The sequence below is a fragment of the Acipenser ruthenus genome, chromosome 5 (genome assembly GCF_902713425.1).
Source record: "Acipenser ruthenus chromosome 5, fAciRut3.2 maternal haplotype, whole genome shotgun sequence".
Lineage (NCBI taxonomy): Eukaryota > Metazoa > Chordata > Actinopteri > Acipenseriformes > Acipenseridae > Acipenser > Acipenser ruthenus.
In genome coordinates, this window is record NC_081193.1 from 19571786 (window position 1) to 19590628 (window position 18843).

At 45.7% G+C, this 18843-nt stretch overlaps 2 protein-coding genes across 3 annotated transcripts in view; both read left to right on the forward strand.

Annotated features, from left to right (window-relative positions):
• LOC117402591 (protein FAM167A-like) overlaps positions 1 to 14031 on the forward strand; it is a 30658-nt gene extending 16627 nt beyond the window's left edge. The window contains exons 3-5 of one of the 2 annotated variants that reach the window (XM_034003907.3): positions 1874 to 1974; positions 10942 to 11328; positions 11902 to 14031. In XM_034003907.3, coding sequence (XP_033859798.1) covers positions 1966 to 1974; positions 10942 to 11328; positions 11902 to 12165 — 660 coding nt within the window. In that variant the 5' untranslated portion in view covers positions 1874 to 1965 and the 3' untranslated portion in view covers positions 12166 to 14031. The remainder of the gene's footprint in view (positions 1 to 1873; positions 1975 to 10941; positions 11329 to 11901) is intronic. The other variant, XM_034003909.3, reaches the window with a different exon arrangement.
• Positions 14032 to 15866: 1835 nt separating this feature from the next.
• LOC117402188 (ras-related protein Rab-39B-like) lies at positions 15867 to 18535 on the forward strand. The gene is made up of 2 exons (XM_034003092.3): positions 15867 to 16511; positions 17267 to 18535. Exons 1-2 carry the CDS (start codon positions 16297 to 16299, stop codon positions 17688 to 17690), a joined length of 639 nt encoding a protein of 212 aa, XP_033858983.1. The 5' UTR covers positions 15867 to 16296; the 3' UTR covers positions 17691 to 18535.
• Positions 18536 to 18843: the final 308 nt, after the last annotated feature.

The window sequence follows — 18843 nt, forward strand, 5'->3', positions numbered from 1 at the left end:
CCACTATTTTTCTCAGGAACTAAATCGGAAAGAAAACAACAAAACATCCTGTTGGGTTTATGTCAGTGATAACTGTGATCCATCAATAATAATTAACCGTGTGGCTTGCAATACGGAATGCTTTTTCTACAGTTATTCTACAGATATAGTTTCTTACCAGAAAGATAAAATAAGTAGCCTTTATTTAAAAACAAATAAGTAAATGCAGTGTTGTGAGTGGTGTATCCCAGAAAACTAACCGTAAACATTTTTTTTATTTTATGAAGTAGATTAACCAAAAAAAAAAGCATACGCGCTCCAAAATGCGTAAGGTGCAAGTACAAAATTAAATCAGAATGAGAAAAAACATTACTCACACACTTATGAAACGTTTACCTATTTTGTTTTGGGTTAAATAAAAAAACATTTGTGGAGCACATTTTTAAGTAAGTGAGCTAGTGCTTCTTCCTTTTTGAATGAAATATTTTCTTGGCAGTTTGCAAATTCCAATTTCTCCTGCTTTAGTAAAGAAATTCCACACAATGCTGCTTTGCTGGATGCTATTTTTAAACAACAACAACAGCGGAATATGGCCAATAAATACAAAGAATCACATGAAGCGCATGTAACATTAATAACTGTATTAAAACTGAGACGTTGTTATTATTATTATTATTATTATTAGTAGTAGTAGTAGTATTATTAGTAGTAGTAGTATTGTTATTGTTATTATTATTATTATTTCGATGTTTCCAATACTTAAAAAGGCTACACAGGTCTACAGAGGGACTAAATGTTTGTGTACGATATGCACTGTGACAGGGATGACTGAGGGTGACATCAGACCAGAAGCAGGAACAGACAGACACTGCAAGGTATTCGGGTGCAAAGCACTTTTGCGGCACCGTTTTATTTTCAACACAAAGATAAATAAAATATTGGAACAAAACAACTGCTCACAGAGCAAAATAAAACAGTTAAACAAAAACAAGGTCTCGAACACAAAATATAACTCAATACAGGTGATTATGTTTTTTAATCATTTTTTGGATTTTCTATCCGTGCCGACCTCTAATATATATATATATATATATATATATATATATATATTCAATGGCAAAAACATCATTAAAGTAACGTTAAGGTTTGGTTGCAAATGTCCAAAAGGTTAGGAAATTGCAAGTTAAGGTGGCCACTCAACCTTAACTCTGCACCCTTATGTGTATGTTTCCTGTCACACTTGACATCACATATGACATCATCAATGACATTGGCAATGACATCACTAAGCACATGACAAATTCTCCCCGAAGACTGGCCATACGGACATAACACTGGGAAATCATAGTCCTTGTGATTGGTAACATGTTCAGTAACTGCATTAGCATTCCCACGTTTGCTGTCAATGTGTGCTTTAACGAACAACAAAATTTGCAATTATGTTTAAACATTTCATAATTGGCTTCCAGCATAACAGTATGTTAGCAACCATTCATAGTCAACTGTAAAGTCAACTGTAAAGTGTGAAAGAAGAATGGTTAAACACAGTGCAAACATACACATACTGTTGAGTATTCTGGTTTTACTTTAACATTGGTGAATTAGCTTGACAGCAAACATTGTGGGATTGCTAATGCAGTTACTGAACAGGTTACCAATCACAAGGACTATGATTTCCCAGTGTTATGTCCGTATGGCCAGTCTTCGGGGAGAATTTGTCATGTGCTTAGTGATGTCATTGCCAATGTCAAGTGTGACGGGAAACACATACATAAGGGTGCAGTTAAGGTTTTGTGGCCACCTTGACTTGCAATTTCCTAACCTGGACTTTTGCAACCAAACCTTAACATTACTTTGACAAGGTTTTTGCCATTGAATTTCCATTGTTTTGCAGAAGGCATCCTGGAAAATCAACAACTACATCTGCCACATAATGCAGTGGTGAAAGCACAACTTGAGGCACTAAATAACACAGAAGAAAGAGACATGCACCAAGTATGTAAAGTTTTTTTTAAAAGCCAGATTTATTTAAGCCAAAACAAATGTGAAACATGTTAATCCCTGCCCCTGAGGCTGGAGAGGTGGGGACAGCAATGGCTGTACCTGAGATTGGAGAGGTGGGGACAGCAACGGCTGTACCTGAGACTGGAGAGGTGTGGACAGCAATGACTGTAACCGAGACTGGAGAGGTGGGGACAGCAACGGCTGTACCTGAGACTGGAGAGGTGTGGACAGCAATGACTGTACCCAAGACTGGAGAGGTGGGGACAGCAACGGCTGTACCTGAGATTGGAGAGGTGGAGACAGCAACTACTGTACCTGAGACTGGAGAGCTGGGGACAGCAACGACTGTACCTGAGATTGGAAAGGTGCGGACAGCAACGACTGTACTTGAGACTGGAGAGGTGGGGACAGCAACGGCTGTACCTGAGACTGGAGAGGTGGGGACAGCAACGACTGTACTTGAGATTGGAGAGGTGGGGACAGCAACGGCTGTACCTGGGACTGGAGAGGTGGGGACAGCAACAGCTGTACCTGGGACTGGAGAGGTGGGGACAGCAACAACTGTACCTGAGGCTGGAGAGGTGGGGACAGCAACGACTGTACTTGAGATTGGAGAGGTGGGGACAGCAACGGCTGTACCTGGGACTGGAGAGGTGGGGACAGCAACGGCTGTACCTGGGATTGGAAAGGTGCGGACAGCAACGACTGTACTTGAGACTGGAGAGGTGCAGACAGCAACGACTGTACTTGAGACTGGAGAGGTGGGGACAGCAACGACTGTACTTGAGACTGGAGAGGTGGGGACAGCAACGACTGTACCTGAGACTGGAGAGGTGGGGACAGCAACGACTGTACCTGAGATTGGAGAGGTGGGGACAGCAACGACTGTACTTGAGACTGGAGAGGTGGGGACAGCAACGACTGTACCTGAGGCTGGAGAGGTGGGGACAGCAACGACTGTACCTGAGATTTGAGAGGTGGGGACAGCAACGACTGTACTTGAGACTGGAGAGGTGGGGACAGCAACGACTGTACTTGAGACTGGAGAGGTGGGGACAGCAACGGCTGTACTTGAGACTGGAGAGGTGGGGACAGCAACGGCTGTACCTGAGACTGGAGAGGTGGGGACAGCAACGACTGTACCTGAGATTGGAGAGGTGGGGACAGCAACGACTGTACTTGAGACTGGAGAGGTGGGGACAGCAACGACTGTACCTGAGGCTGGAGAGGTGGGGACAGCAACGACTGTACCTGAGGCTGGAGAGGTGGAGACAGCAACGACTGTACCTGAGGCTGGAGAGGTGGGGACAGCAACGGCTGTACTTGAGACTGGAGAGGTGGGGACAGCAACGACTGTACCTGAGGCTGGAGAGGTGGGGACAGCAACGACTGTACCTGAGGCTGGAGAGGTGGGGACAGCAACGACTGTACTTGAGACTGGAGAGGTGGGGACAGCAACGACTGTACCTGAGACTGGAGAGGTGGAGACAGCAACGACTGTACTTGAGACTGGAGAGGTGGGGACAGCAACGACTGTACCTGAGGCTGGAGAGGTGGGGACAGCAACGACTGTACTTGAGACTGGAGAGGTGGGGACAGCAACGACTGTACTTGAAACTGGAGAGGTGGGGACAGCAACGACTGTACCTGAGACTGGGGAGGTGGGGACAGCAACGACTGTACCTGAGATTGGAGAGGTGGGGACAGCAACGACTGTACTTGAGACTGGAGAGGTGGGGACAGCAACGGCTGTACCTGAGACTGGAGAGGTGGGGACAGCAACGACTGTACCTGAGACTGGAGAGGTGGGGACAGCAACGACTGTACTTGAGACTGGAGAGGTGGGGACAGCAACGACTGTACCTGAGACTGGAGAGGTGGGGACAGCAACGACTGTACCTGAGATTGGAGAGGTGGGGACAGCAACGACTGTACTTGAGACTGGAGAGTTGGGGACAGCAACGACTGTACCTGAGGCTGGAGAGGTGGGGACAGCAACGACTGTACCTGAGATTGGAGAGGTGGGGACAGCAACGACTGTACCTGAGATTGGAGAGGTGGGGACAGAAACGACTGTACCTGAGACTGGAGAGGTGGAGACAGCAACGACTGTACTTCAGACTGGAGAGGTGGGGACAGCAACGACTGTACCTGAGGCTGGAGAGGTGGGGACAGCAACGACTGTACCTGAGGCTGGAGAGGTGGGGACAGCAACGACTGTACCTGAGACTGGAGAGGTGGGGACAGCAACGACTGTACCTGAGGCTGGAGAGGTGGGGACAGTAACGACTGTACCTGAGGCTGGAGAGGTGGGGACAGCAACGACTGTACTTGAGGCTGGAGAGGTGGGGACAGCAACGACTGTACCTGAGGCTGGAGAGGTGGGGACAGCAACGACTGTACTTGAGACTGGAGAGGTGGGGACAGCAACGACTGTACCTGAGGCTGGAGAGGTGCGGACAGCAACGGCTGTACCTGAGGCTGGAGAGGTGCGGACAGCAACGACTGTACCTGAGGCTGGAGAGGTGGGGACAGCAACGACTGTAACTGAGGCTGGAGAGGTGGGGACAGCAACGATTGTACCTGAGGCTGGAGAGGTGGGGACAGCAACGACTGTACCTGAGATTGGAGAGGTGGAGACAGCAACGACTGTAACTGAGGCTGGAGAGGTGGGGACAGCAACGACTGTACCTGAGGCTGGAGAGGTGGGGACAGCAACGACTGTACCTGAGACTGGAGAGGTGGGGACAGTAACGACTGTACCTGAGACTGGAGAGGTGGGGACAGCAACGACTGTACCTGAGGCTGGAGAGGTGGGGACAGCAACGACTGTACCTGAGACTGGAGAGGTGGGGACAGCAACGACTGTACCTGAGGCTGGAGAGGTGGGGACAGCAACGACTGTACCTGAGGCTGGAGAGGTGGAGACAGCAACGACTGTACCTGAGGCTGGAGAGGTGGGGACAGTAACGACTGTACCTGAGGCTGGAGAGGTGGGGACAGCAACGACTGTACTTGAAACTGGAGAGGTGGGGACAGCAACGACTGTACCTGAGACTGGAGAGGTGGGGACAGCAACGACTGTACCTGAGATTGGAGAGGTGGGGACAGCAACGACTGTACTTGAGACTGGAGAGGTGGGGACAGCAACGGCTGTACCTGAGACTGGAGAGGTGGGGACAGCAACGACTGTACCTGAGACTGGAGAGGTGGGGACAGCAACGACTGTACTTGAGACTGGAGAGGTGGGGACAGCAACGACTGTACCTGAGACTGGAGAGGTGGGGACAGCAACGACTGTACCTGAGATTGGAGAGGTGGGGACAGCAACGACTGTACTTGAGACTGGAGAGGTGGGGACAGCAACGACTGTACCTGAGATTGGAGAGGTGGGGACAGCAACGACTGTACTTGAGACTGGAGAGGTGGGGCCAGCAACGACTGTACCTGAGACTGGAGAGGTGAAGACAGCAGCGACTGTACTTGAGACTGGAGAGGTGGGGACAGCAACGACTGTACCTGAGGCTGGAGAGGTGGGGACAGCAACGACTGTACCTGAGGCTGGAGAGGTGGGGACAGCAACGACTGTACCTGAGACTGGAGAGGTGGGGACAGCAACGACTGTACCTGAGGCTGGAGAGGTGGGGACAGCAACGACTGTACTTGAGACTGGAGAGGTGGGGACAGCAACGGCTGTACCTGAGACTGGAGAGGTGGGGACAGCCACGACTGTACCTGAGATTGGAGAGGTGGGGACAGCAACGACTGTACTTGAGACTGGAGAGGTGGGGACAGCAACGACTGTACCTGAGGCTGGAGAGGTGCGGACAGCAACGGCTGTACCTGAGGCTGGAGAGGTGCGGACAGCAACGACTGTACCTGAGGCTGGAGAGGTGGGGACAGCAACGACTGTAACTGAGGCTGGAGAGGTGGGGACAGCAACGATTGTACCTGAGGCTGGAGAGGTGGGGACAGCAACGACTATACCTGAGATTGGAGAGGTGGAGACAGCAACGACTGTAACTGAGGCTGGAGAGGTGGGGACAGCAACGACTGTACCTGAGGCTGGAGAGGTGGGGACAGCAACGACTGTAACTGAGGCTGGAGAGGTCGGGACAGCAACGGCTGTACCTGAGGCTGGAGAGGTGGGGACAGCAACGACTGTACCTGAGACTGGAGAGGTGGGGACAGCAACGACTGTACCTGAGGCTGGAGAGGTGGGGACAGCAACGACTGTACCTGAGATTGGAGAGGTGGAGACAGCAACGACTGTACCTGAGGCTGGAGAGGTGGGGACAGCAACGACTGTACCTGAGGCTGGAGAGGTGGGGACAGCAACGACTGTACCTGAGATTGGAGAGGTGGGGACAGAAACGACTGTACCTGAGGCTGGAGAGGTGGGGACAGCAACGACTGTACTTGAGACTGGAGAGGTGGGGACAGCAACGACTGTAACTGAGGCTGGAGAGGTGGGGACAGCAACGACTGTACCTGAGGCTGGAGAGGTGGGGACAGCAACGACTGTAACTGAGGCTGGAGAGGTGGGGACAGCAACGGCTGTACCTGAGGCTGGAGAGGTGGGGACAGCAACGACTGTAACTGAGGCTGGAGAGGTGGGGACAGTAACGACTGTAACTGAGGCTGGAGAGGTGGGGACAGCAACGACTGTAACTGAGGCTGGAGAGGTGGGGACAGTAACGACTGTACCTGAGGCTGGAGAGGTGGGGACAGCAACGACTGTACCTGAGACTGGATAGGTGGGGACAGCAACGACTGTACTTGAGACTGGAGAGGTGGGGACAGCAACGACTGTACTTGAGGCTGGAGAGGTGGGGACAGCAACGGCTGTACCTGAGATTGGAGAGGTGGAGACAGCAACGACTGTACCTGAGGCTGGAGAGGTGGGGACAGTAACGACTGTACCTGAGACTGGAGAGGTGGGGACAGCAACGACTGTACCTGAGACTGGATAGGTGGGGACAGCAACGACTGTACCTGAGACTGGATAGGTGGGGACAGCAACGGCTGTACCTGAGGCTGGAGAGGTGGGGACAGCAACGACTGTACCTGAGACTGGAGAGGTGGGGACAGCAACGACTGTACCTGAGGCTGGAGAGGTGGGGACAGCAACGACTGTACCTGAGATTGGAGAGGTGGAGACAGCAACGACTGTACCTGAGGCTGGAGAGGTGGGGACAGCAACGACTGTACCTGAGGCTGGAGAGGTGGGGACAGCAACGACTGTACCTGAGATTGGAGAGGTGGGGACAGAAACGACTGTACCTGAGGCTGGAGAGGTGGGGACAGCAACGACTGTACTTGAGACTGGAGAGGTGGGGACAGCAACGACTGTAACTGAGGCTGGAGAGGTGGGGACAGCAACGACTGTACCTGAGGCTGGAGAGGTGGGGACAGCAACGACTGTAACTGAGGCTGGAGAGGTGGGGACAGCAACGGCTGTACCTGAGGCTGGAGAGGTGGGGACAGCAACCACTGTAACTGAGGCTGGAGAGGTGGGGACAGTAACGACTGTAACTGAGGCTGGAGAGGTGGGGACAGCAACGACTGTAACTGAGGCTGGAGAGGTGGGGACAGTAACGACTGTACCTGAGGCTGGAGAGGTGGGGACAGCAACGACTGTACCTGAGACTGGATAGGTGGGGACAGCAACGACTGTACTTGAGACTGGAGAGGTGGGGACAGTAACGACTGTACCTGAGACTGGATAGGTGGGGACAGCAACGACTGTACTTGAGGCTGGAGAGGTGGGGACAGCAACGGCTGTACCTGAGATTGGAGAGGTGGAGACAGCAACGACTGTACCTGAGGCTGGAGAGGTGGGGACAGTAACGACTGTACCTGAGACTGGAGAGGTGGGGACAGCAACGACTGTACCTGAGACTGGATAGGTGGGGACAGCAACGACTGTACCTGAGACTGGATAGGTGGGGACAGCAACGACTGTACCTGAGACTGGATAGGTGGGGACAGCAACGACTGTACCTGAGGCTGGAGAGGTGGGGACAGCAACGACTGTACCTGAGATTGGAGAGGTGGGGACAGCAACGACTGTACTTGAGACTGGAGAGGTGGGGACAGCAACGACTGTACCTGAGGCTGGAGAGGTGGGGACAGCAACGACTGTACCTGAGGCTGGAGAGGTGGAGACAGCAACGACTGTACCTGAGGCTGGAGAGGTGGGGACAGCAACGGCTGTACTTGAGACTGGAGAGGTGGGGACAGTAACGGCTGTACCTGAGATTGGAGAGGTGGGGACAGTAACGACTGTACCTGAGATTGGAGAGGTGGGGACAGTAACGACTGTACCTGAGGCTGGAGAGGTGGGGACAGCAACGACTGTACTTGAGACTGGAGAGGTGGGGACAGCAACGACTGTACCTGAGATTGGAGAGGTGGGGACAGCAACGACTGTACCTGAGGCTGGAGAGGTGGGGACAGCAACGACTGTACCTGAGACTGGATAGGTGGGGACAGCAACGACTGTACTTGAGACTGGAGAGGTGGGGACAGTAACGACTGTACCTGAGACTGGATAGGTGGGGACAGCAACGACTGTACTTGAGGCTGGAGAGGTGGGGACAGCAACGGCTGTACCTGAGATTGGAGAGGTGGAGACAGCAACGACTGTACCTGAGGCTGGAGAGGTGGGGACAGTAACGACTGTACCTGAGACTGGAGAGGTGGGGACAGCAACGACTGTACCTGAGACTGGATAGGTGGGGACAGCAACGACTGTACCTGAGACTGGATAGGTGGGGACAGCAACGACTGTACCTGAGACTGGATAGGTGGGGACAGCAACGGCTGTACTTGAGACTGGAGAGGTGGGGACAGTAACGGCTGTACCTGAGATTGGAGAGGTGGGGACAGTAACGACTGTACCTGAGATTGGAGAGGTGGGGACAGCAACGACTGTAACTGAGGCTGGAGAGGTGGGGACAGCAACGATTGTACCTGAGGCTGGAGAGGTGGGGACAGCAACGACTGTACCTGAGATTGGAGAGGTGGAGACAGCAACGACTGTACCTGAGATTGGAGAGGTGGGGACAGCAACGACTGTACCTGAGGCTGGAGAGGTGGGGACAGCAACGACTGTACCTGAGACTGGATAGGTGGGGACAGCAACGACTGTACTTGAGACTGGAGAGGTGGGGACAGTAACGACTGTACCTGAGACTGGATAGGTGGGAACAGCAACGACTGTACTTGAGGCTGGAGAGGTGGGGACAGCAACGGCTGTACCTGAGATTGGAGAGGTGGAGACAGCAACGACTGTACCTGAGGCTGGAGAGGTGGGGACAGTAACGACTGTACCTGAGACTGGAGAGGTGGGGACAGCAACGACTGTACCTGAGACTGGATAGGTGGGGACAGCAACGACTGTACCTGAGACTGGATAGGTGGGGACAGCAACGACTGTACCTGAGACTGGATAGGTGGGGACAGCAACGACTGTACCTGAGGCTGGAGAGGTGGGGACAGCAACGACTGTACCTGAGATTGGAGAGGTGGGGACAGCAACGACTGTACTTGAGACTGGAGAGGTGGGGACAGCAACGACTGTACCTGAGGCTGGAGAGGTGGGGACAGCAACGACTGTACCTGAGGCTGGAGAGGTGGAGACAGCAACGACTGTACCTGAGGCTGGAGAGGTGGGGACAGCAACGGCTGTACTTGAGACTGGAGAGGTGGGGACAGTAACGGCTGTACCTGAGATTGGAGAGGTGGGGACAGTAACGACTGTACCTGAGATTGGAGAGGTGGGGACAGTAACGACTGTACCTGAGGCTGGAGAGGTGGGGACAGCAACGACTGTACTTGAGACTGGAGAGGTGGGGACAGCAACGGCTGTACCTGAGACTGCAGAGGTGGGGACAGCAACGACTGTACCTGAGATTGGAGAGGTGGGGACAGCAACGACTGTACCTGGGACTGGAGAGGCGGGGACAGCAACGACTGTACCTGAGGCTGGAGAGGTGGGGACAGCAACGACTGTACCTGAGACTGGAGAGGTGGGGACAGCAACGACTGTACCTGAGACTGGATAGGTGGAGACAGCAACGACTGTACCTGAGACTGGAGAGGTGCGGACAGCAACGATTGTACCTGAGGCTGGAGAAAAATCGACTCTAAACAGTACCTTTGTTCAAACTATAACTACGTCTGCCATATTTTTTACCAGAACTAATTTGAGAATCTATTTTGCATTCATTCAAATCCAATGACAGAATGACTGGGTGAATCACTCTGTTTCAAACCTGCTTGATTGCATTGAGCCACTTTAATCACAGTAATGCAATCAGTCTGTCAATGAAGAATTGGGACTTCTAAATGTAACTGCTTAGCTTTTCTGTAATGACGTACTGTACAATTCATACTAAACTGTTTTGTTTTGTTTTAGATGCAAACCATCCTAGTATTACAAAAGGGTTGGGGTGTACAATATTCTGGATTAAGCTCCTAATTGGAACAAATTTGACTAAATGTCAACTGAATCTTGCTAATTAGGAGCACCCTGAGGATTATGACCCATCTACTTAATCTAAATCTCTTCCTCTGAGGATTATCTTCCAAGAAACATTTTGTTAAAGTCATTCTGAGGAATGCAGTGCCAAGTTGATCACTACTTGATCTAACTCATTTTGTCCTGTGGAGTTCTGCGCATATTTACTTTTTTCTGAAAAGTATATTGTCTGTCTAATCTGCTTTGGGTCATCTTCCAGATATTTCTCAAGGAAAATATTTTTTGTGAAGAACACTGTAACCACCAGTCTCCATCCTTTCTGTGGATTTATTAAGTGTTTGCAGGCCAAAGTGCTTCTGAACACAAAAGCTCTCAGATTCTCTCTCTTGCTAAAATGTGTTAATCAGGAATTGATATGTTCAGTGTACATCAAGTATACATCAACCATCAGTCTTTCCTCATTTTCTCTTAAGGATACAATGTCTTGTACCGCACCAGTGCCCCAAATCGAAGTTGAAGAATCAGTTGACCATGGACAGGCCAGCCCGGTAACCCAACACGATGATCACCTAAGGAGCCTCAAGGCCCTGACCCAGAAGCTGAGGCTGGAGACCAAAAGGCCTTCATATCTGGAGTGGAGGGCTCAGGTGGAAGCACACAGCTCCAAGGACCTCAAACCATTGGGGGATGAGGCTCCTAAAGAAGAGTGGAGAGCCAGTGAGGGGGCTGTGGGCTCCTTCAGACGGTCTCAGCGACACCTCCTCAGCAGCAGTGTGGTCAGGGAGGAGAGCCAGAGCACAGGGAGCCTGAAGGGCTTTGGGAGTATTGATGAAGCACTAATCTGGCTCAGAAAAGAATTGGTAAAAAAGAGGAATTAAATTCACTGATTTCATTAATAGTTTAGACGGGTGGGAAATGGGAAGGGAGTGTAATACATTTATAAGACACAGTATTTGCAGGTATCCAGCAAATACTGTATCCTGTCCAGTTCTCAATATCCAGTCACGCATGCTGTATTTCAAACCAGAATGTGTTGCCAGCAATCCATTTTTAGATGTGACAGGGGAAATTAATAAAAACATTGAAAATCATAACATTGATTTACATATTTCTAATTATTTAAAGGAGTAAAAGCAAATAAAAAAACGGAAAAATCATAGCGTTGATTTGGCACATTATGTGTGCTGTGTTAGGGGAAAAGGTCAACAGAGCCAGTGAATTTACAGCTCAGACCTGCTATAATTAAAAATGTAATCTTGGTGTTTGTTTCTTCTAGGTTTTATCTTGTAATCTACAGTTCAATTGGCTGTTGTGAAATAAGGGATGATACTTATTCCAAACCTCAATGTCTAGAAAGCAAGCTGATGCATATATCTATTACATACAGCATATGGATTCATGTAATGGATTTATGTATTGTTTATTTTTTGTAGACTGAAATGCGGCTTCAAGACCAGCAGTTGGCTCGGCAGCTGATGCGCCTGTGTAGCGACATCAATAAACTGAAGATTGAGCAGACCTGCCACCTGCACAGGAAGATGCTCAACGACGCCACCTATGAGCTGGAGGAGCGTGACGAGCTGTCAGACCTACTCTGTGACTTCCCCCTCACGCCAGGCTTCAGCCTTTCCACCCCACTCAAGCTCATTGGTGTCACCAAAATGAACATCCACTCACGTCGCTTTTCACTTTGTTAGCCTTCTCAGCGTCAGCAGGCCACCCCTTCATCTGTACAAGACTTTGTCCCCTATATGTGCTGTGGAGGGTTAATTACAGTTCTTGTTGAGAGTCTGCATTTGACTTCATCAGTTGTCTTCAATGTAAATGTGCTGTTCTGGGTAATGGGGATGAGACTGCTGTTCAGAAAATATTAAAAACCAAGATGTCTAGGCTGGTGATGTTACAGTAATTGGGGCTTGGAGTTTAAAAAAAAAAAAAAAAATGATGGAATTTTTTTAGTATTTAATACATATATATATATATAAAATTGCCAAATAATAACTTAAATACATATACAACATAAGGTAAGATGTATATTTCCTACTAAGAAAAACAAAACAAAAAACATTGCTCACATACTGTAGATGCACAAACTCTCTGTAACATCTGTTGCAAGAATCTGTCACTTGATGTATCAGGAAAGTACAAAATCATGACTGTACCTTAATGAGAAAGGAGTGTAATTTGCCATAGTAGCGTAAAATAAATAGGTGGCCTTTTTTCTGTATGTTTTCATGATATTTTTTAAACTTCTAATTTGGTTTAAAAATATAGCAAATGCACTGAATCATTTAAAATAAACCAAGACACTCCAAGCCCTTCAACATTTTCCCATTTAAAAACCTACAGCCCCTCAAACCAAGCATACATTTCAATAATGACCGACATGTGTAAATGGAACTGTTTCTGAATATAAGAAAACATTTAAACCCACCTGTGAATTGGGAATTGTGTGTGCCGCAGTGTGTACTGTGATTTAAATGCTTGATCTAACACTTTCTGTATTTATACCAAAATGCTGCACTGTTAGATACTAGACTTTTCTTCTATCAATTTACAGTTATTGGTGTGATACATCAATTGGCTTCCTGTTTACGTTCTTTTTTACTCAGAAAGTTCATCCCAAAGGCCTTTTAGTTAACCAGCTGATTTTCGTCATGTCCTCGTCCTTTATTCTCCTTTGCTTTTCATCCTCGTTCAGTCATGGGGTTTTCTCAGAGCTTCACCATTTTTATCAAGGGCATAATTAGCTTTTTTTTTTGTCACTTCGCCTAATCCTTAGCAAAGTCTGAGGCTCTTCCACATGCCTACTTTCTGTCTAGGGTGCCTTGCATGGCTGACATTGAAAACACTCACAGAGACACTAAAAATGGTCTCAGGTGGTTTTACGATGATGTTGATTTCATAGTCTAGTACAGTGTTAATAAAAACGAACTGAAGGCTATTAGACCATCAATGGTGAAGTGATGAAACACAGATCATTTGCATCCTAATTGCAAAAGGCCAATGTCAACAGCTGGGTTTGTATCTATAGAAATGGATAAAAAAAACAAGGCATGTATGGTTATATACCCTTTTTAGTATTTGAATTTTGACGTTTTAGGTACTGTAGAAAAGGTGCATGTTTTAACAAGGTAGGTAGAATATACTGTAGAGAAGATATGTTAGAAATAACTCGTGGAATTTTAACATAGTTTCTCAGTCTTTCTTTTGCTGTTCAAAACTACTATCAGGACCACATTTCCAAACAAACGCAGCAGGATAGATGCAAGCTAAGGCATATGAAAAATCATATATATTTAGTTACTTTAAATAATTGTTAAATGTTAAATGTATTAGTGCCCTTTTGAGGGGCAACAATAAACTATGGTTCATTAAAATTGCTACTGTTTTCCTTTTTATTGTTTTGTTTCTTATTATTCCCTTATGGAAAAAAAACATACTTTTAATATATAGTAGAAAAGTATGATTCTTATATTTTTCATATATATATTGTGAAGAAGCTAGACTTTGTCGCTTTTTAAAATGGCTGTCCGAGAGTAAAAAAAAAAAAAAAAAAAAAACTACATGTCCCAGGAGCCTCCGTGGCAGAGACAGGATGGACGGGGACTCCTGGGTATATAAGGAGGCAAGCTGAGAGAGTCAGGGCAGTTCGTGGGAGGTTGCTGCAGGGAACAGACTCCAGACTCCAGACTCCAGACTCCAGACTCCATACTCCAGACTCCAGACTCCAATTTGTTTGGAATAAAACTGGAATACCACAGCCTGTTGCAAGCTTGAAAGGGGTATGTGATTCAGGACTGCTGCAGTTTATGCAATTTGTTTTTTTTAGTTAAATTGTCGGGTGAATGAAATCGCCAATGTTAATTTGCTACAGTGTGTGAAAGTTAAACTAATATAGCCAGCCAAATAGGGAACCTGGGAGTGAGAGGTAAACCTGAAGGCATGTGACTTTGTGATTGAATATAAAAATAACTACACAGACACGTGAGAGACTTTAAAAAAGAAACTATTTTGTTGAACACTATTTCTGGTGGGGAAACCAGAAAGCCTGCCTTCTTCACATCTGGGAGGTCTGGAACGGTCATCTCGGCAACGCAGGAAGTGTTGGACCTTGTGGAGCGGTGTTTGTTGATTTCACTGTGTAGAGAGGGACAAAGAAGAAAGTCAGTTAGGCCCGAACAGGGCTAGGCATATTATTTTTTGTTTTGTTTGTTTCTTTTTGTGTAAATAATAAACTTACCTGGACCATACAGTCCATTCTTTGAGAAACTCCTGTCTGGATCTCCGGTTTTTGGTCTCCCCCACTTGTCTGTCACAATATATATATATATATATATATATATATATATATATATATATATATATATATATATATATATATATATATATATATATATATATATATATATATTTTCATTAGTCTGTAATCCATATAAAATAAATATATGGATATCCCATATATTTTAAATATATAAAAAGGGGCCAATTTCTATATATGAAAATTATAAGGATCATACTTTTCTACCATATATTAAAAATCTATGTTCTATAAGGGTTGGGGCAGGTATGATGATTGGACAGTGAATTAAGTTAAAGGAGGGGGCTCAAGGGTCAGAGAAGATGGAAAATGACATTTAATATCATATTTATTGAGCAGTACATTGAATTTAACAATGGAAGATAACTCTTTGATGGTTACTGAATTTGTATGTACTCGCATCCTCATCACTCAACATTTTAGCATTGTGTTTCTGGTTTTGAATGTCTATCATATCTGCTTCCTCTATGCTCTATGTTCTTTATCATTAAGGTTGTACAGTATAGCACACAGCCTTATTTTCACATGCACAATGATTGTCTTTCTGAAACGTAACGCAACAAGGACTTTCAGAAAGAGGCCAATGTAATGTATTATAAAGATTTTATAGTACATGGTAATGTATTGCTTGGTAAAAGTCAATGACAGGGAAGTGCTGGCATTATAAGAGACCTGAAACCATAAGGTAGTTATAAGTTAATCTTGTTTCTTATACTGTGGTTTTACCACAGAATGTTTGAATGGGTTTTCATATTTACATATGAATAGGTGTGAGAAAGAGAGAAATGCATTCCTGGCATAAAAAAAGTGACATTTCAGGTTTGCAGTCAGAGGTTTAAGCCACAGTGAATAAAACAACTCAACACCCATTCATTATACTGTATTTTATGCTTTTTTTTGTCATGGACAGTGCATAAGTTGACCATGCTATCATATCAAACAATCTTAATATGGATATTTCCCTGTGAAATTCCATCTTTTTGGATAAATTGGTTAGGTCTGGACAAGCTGTAAAAAACAAGGTTGCCAAGCATGTTTTTACTTTGTGGAGATGTACTGGGGGATTCAACAAAAAGAGGTATAACCAAACCTTCAGCCCATATTCAATATTCTGTACTTACACATCACATTCCAAAAACTGAAACACACTGCATCACTAGCAGGAATGGTGAACTGTAGTGTGTTGTATTTTTTTTTAATGAAATCTATACCAAGAGTATATAATCAAATACAATAGCAATATGCACTGTATTTTTCAATACTTATTCCTGAGATGCCACAACATGCCTTCAAATAACTACAGTAACAGGCTAAACTAGCTGAACCTGTGTGGGAAGGTGTTACTCTGCACAAACAAGATTAACTACTGTGCTGCACAACAGCCTTTAAGAATCCAAGCTGAGGGTGCAAGCCTCTGGTAAAGCATATATATATAGCGTGTATATATTCTAGTACAGCAGACTATATTTATTTATGTTAGTGGATATCCCTCACCAGTTAGAAGGCAATGGACTTCTCTTGGAATTACAGGTTTGGGATTATCATACTGGGAGACTCGTTTGTGGGGAAATCGTCCCTGCTGCAGCGCTACACTGAAGGCATGTTCGACAAGTCCAGGCAATCTCCATTGGGGATTGATTTTAAAGTAAAGCATCTGGAATTTGAACCTGGAATCTTAATTAAACTTCTGCTTTGGGACACAGCCGGGCAGGAGAGATTCAAGTAAGTAAAGCTAAACTAATTGCTATTACGGTTAGCACAGAATAGTTGACTAGTCGAGCAGAAAAGTGACTGTTGACCTCAGAAACTGGCATTCAACTAACTGCATGTCACAAGATGTCATCGGATGGTCTATTTGTGAATAGTTTGTTCACAAATAGAGCACCCGACAAGTTTTTTTTTTTCTAGGACCCCTTTTTACTTCAACTGTTAGACAATCTGATTTCTACCCCTAATTGCTAATTGTAGTCTGCTAGTATTATTGTGTCCATATACAGGTATACAGGGGTCAGACAAAATCCACTACAAAGAATGGCATTCCAAAGACAGTCGGGTGGTACAGATTCAAGTTTGCAGTGGGCATTTAACTGCTGGAGGGATACAGTATGTGACCATTCCTCAATGACTAATATATCCTATTTAGGGAAGTTGGGGTGGAAACCGAGATAAGTCGTTGCTTTATATACAGTACATCAGCAGCTGACTGCCTTATATCTTGTTATTCAAGTCTGCTACAAGAAGATTGAATGAGCTATTGATGCCTATACATTTGTAAATACTTATTTAGTTTTGATGAAACAATGCATGGCCTCTTGATATGAGATGCTATTCTACACACAGTAGACATATACTGTAGGCCATGGCGACTTACTTTTTCATGGCACTGACACCTGCAACAGTGTCTATATTGTTGGCAGAGGGTTATGGATGTTACATAGACACCTTGTTCACATATCATATCCCCCCAACTTCTTTAGGTCCATCTCCAGATCCTACATGAGGAACTCGGTGGGCTGTCTCCTGGTGTTTGACCTCACCAAAAGGCAAACATTTGAACGCCTCAGAGACTGGTACAATGAGGTGATCGATTATGTAAAGCCCTCAAAGATGGTCTTTATACTGATTGGACACAAATGCGACTTGGAAGAGGAACAGGAGGTGTCCAAAGAGGAGGCAGAAAGGCTAGCAAAAGAACTGGGCATAACACACTACGTGGAGGCCTCAGCCAAAGACAACCTGAATGTGGACTCTGCATTCGAGAGCCTGACCATGGAGATCTATGAGCTTTTTCATGCAGGCCGCATTCCAATAAGGGAAGGCTGGTATGGACTGTCAGTCGGGGTTCCTGTGGATCTATACAACCCTGATGAGCCAAAGACTGAAAAATCTGGATGTTGTTGAAAATACCATTTATAAAATTTGTGGCAACATACATTCTTTGGATACATTTTGACCACTCCCTATCATTTTGTACCATAGTACAAAATGATCTGGATATGAAAGTGGATATGAAAGTGACACACAAAACAAACATAAAAAAGATTTAAATAATTTCTTATCGGATTGTCACTATTATGAATTTAACCCTGAGGCTGAATTTAAGTAACCTTAACTACACTCTGTTGAAAATATATACCATATGTGTTTACTTATACGCCAATGTGAAACCACTGTTAAACAGTTCACCCAATGTATGGGACATTTTCAACACAATGCACATTCGAAATGACAAATTGGGCCCTCAGTTTGGTTAGCGAGTATATTGTCAATAAAGTTTGGTTGCACAGGATGTACCAGTTTTTCTTTTTTTTTTTCCACAGAGGAATGACTCAAATGCAGCAATAGATTTAAACATTCCTGTGAAAGCATACTCCTGTAAAATACTGTATTTCTTTGTCTGTGTTTCTTTGTTTTGTGTGTATTTAGATTATTTTTAAAAAGTGTGTACAGTAGCAAGCACTCCAAGAAGTTGTGTGGCAATGAACAATCACAGTTAATATTTACAAACTAAGGTTTATAGAGATTGAGTTTTCCCTAACTGTGCCATGTTAATTTTGGTACTTCATTGTATCACAGAAAGAAACATGCAAATAATGTGTTGAAAAGTTTCAAAATATTTAATAGTAATTATGTTATAGGTTTTTTGTTTGTTTGTTTTCTTTTGTTTTCCTTGCATTGCAAGTGCATTGAATCTCTGTCAGTGAATATTTTTGTAAAAATAAATAAACAATTTTGGCACCCAAAAATCAACCTGAAATGATTTCTGAGCTAGTGTCTACATTGATATTGCTTCATACTTATGCTCTTTTTTCTTTTGCTACAAACAGTTAATTTGCCACCTATGTTAGGCCAACAGCATTGGAGTCACCTCCAAGGTTATTACACTAACAGGGCCTCAACACATATAAACAGCAAAAACAAGAATGATCTCAATTTGTGTAAAAAAAAAATGCTTCACATTGCTGCACATCCGACTGGATAATTACAGGTACCCCAATGGCAGTTAACACGCTGTAAAAATGTAGTCAGTCATTTTACCTGAAACCTTCAGTGA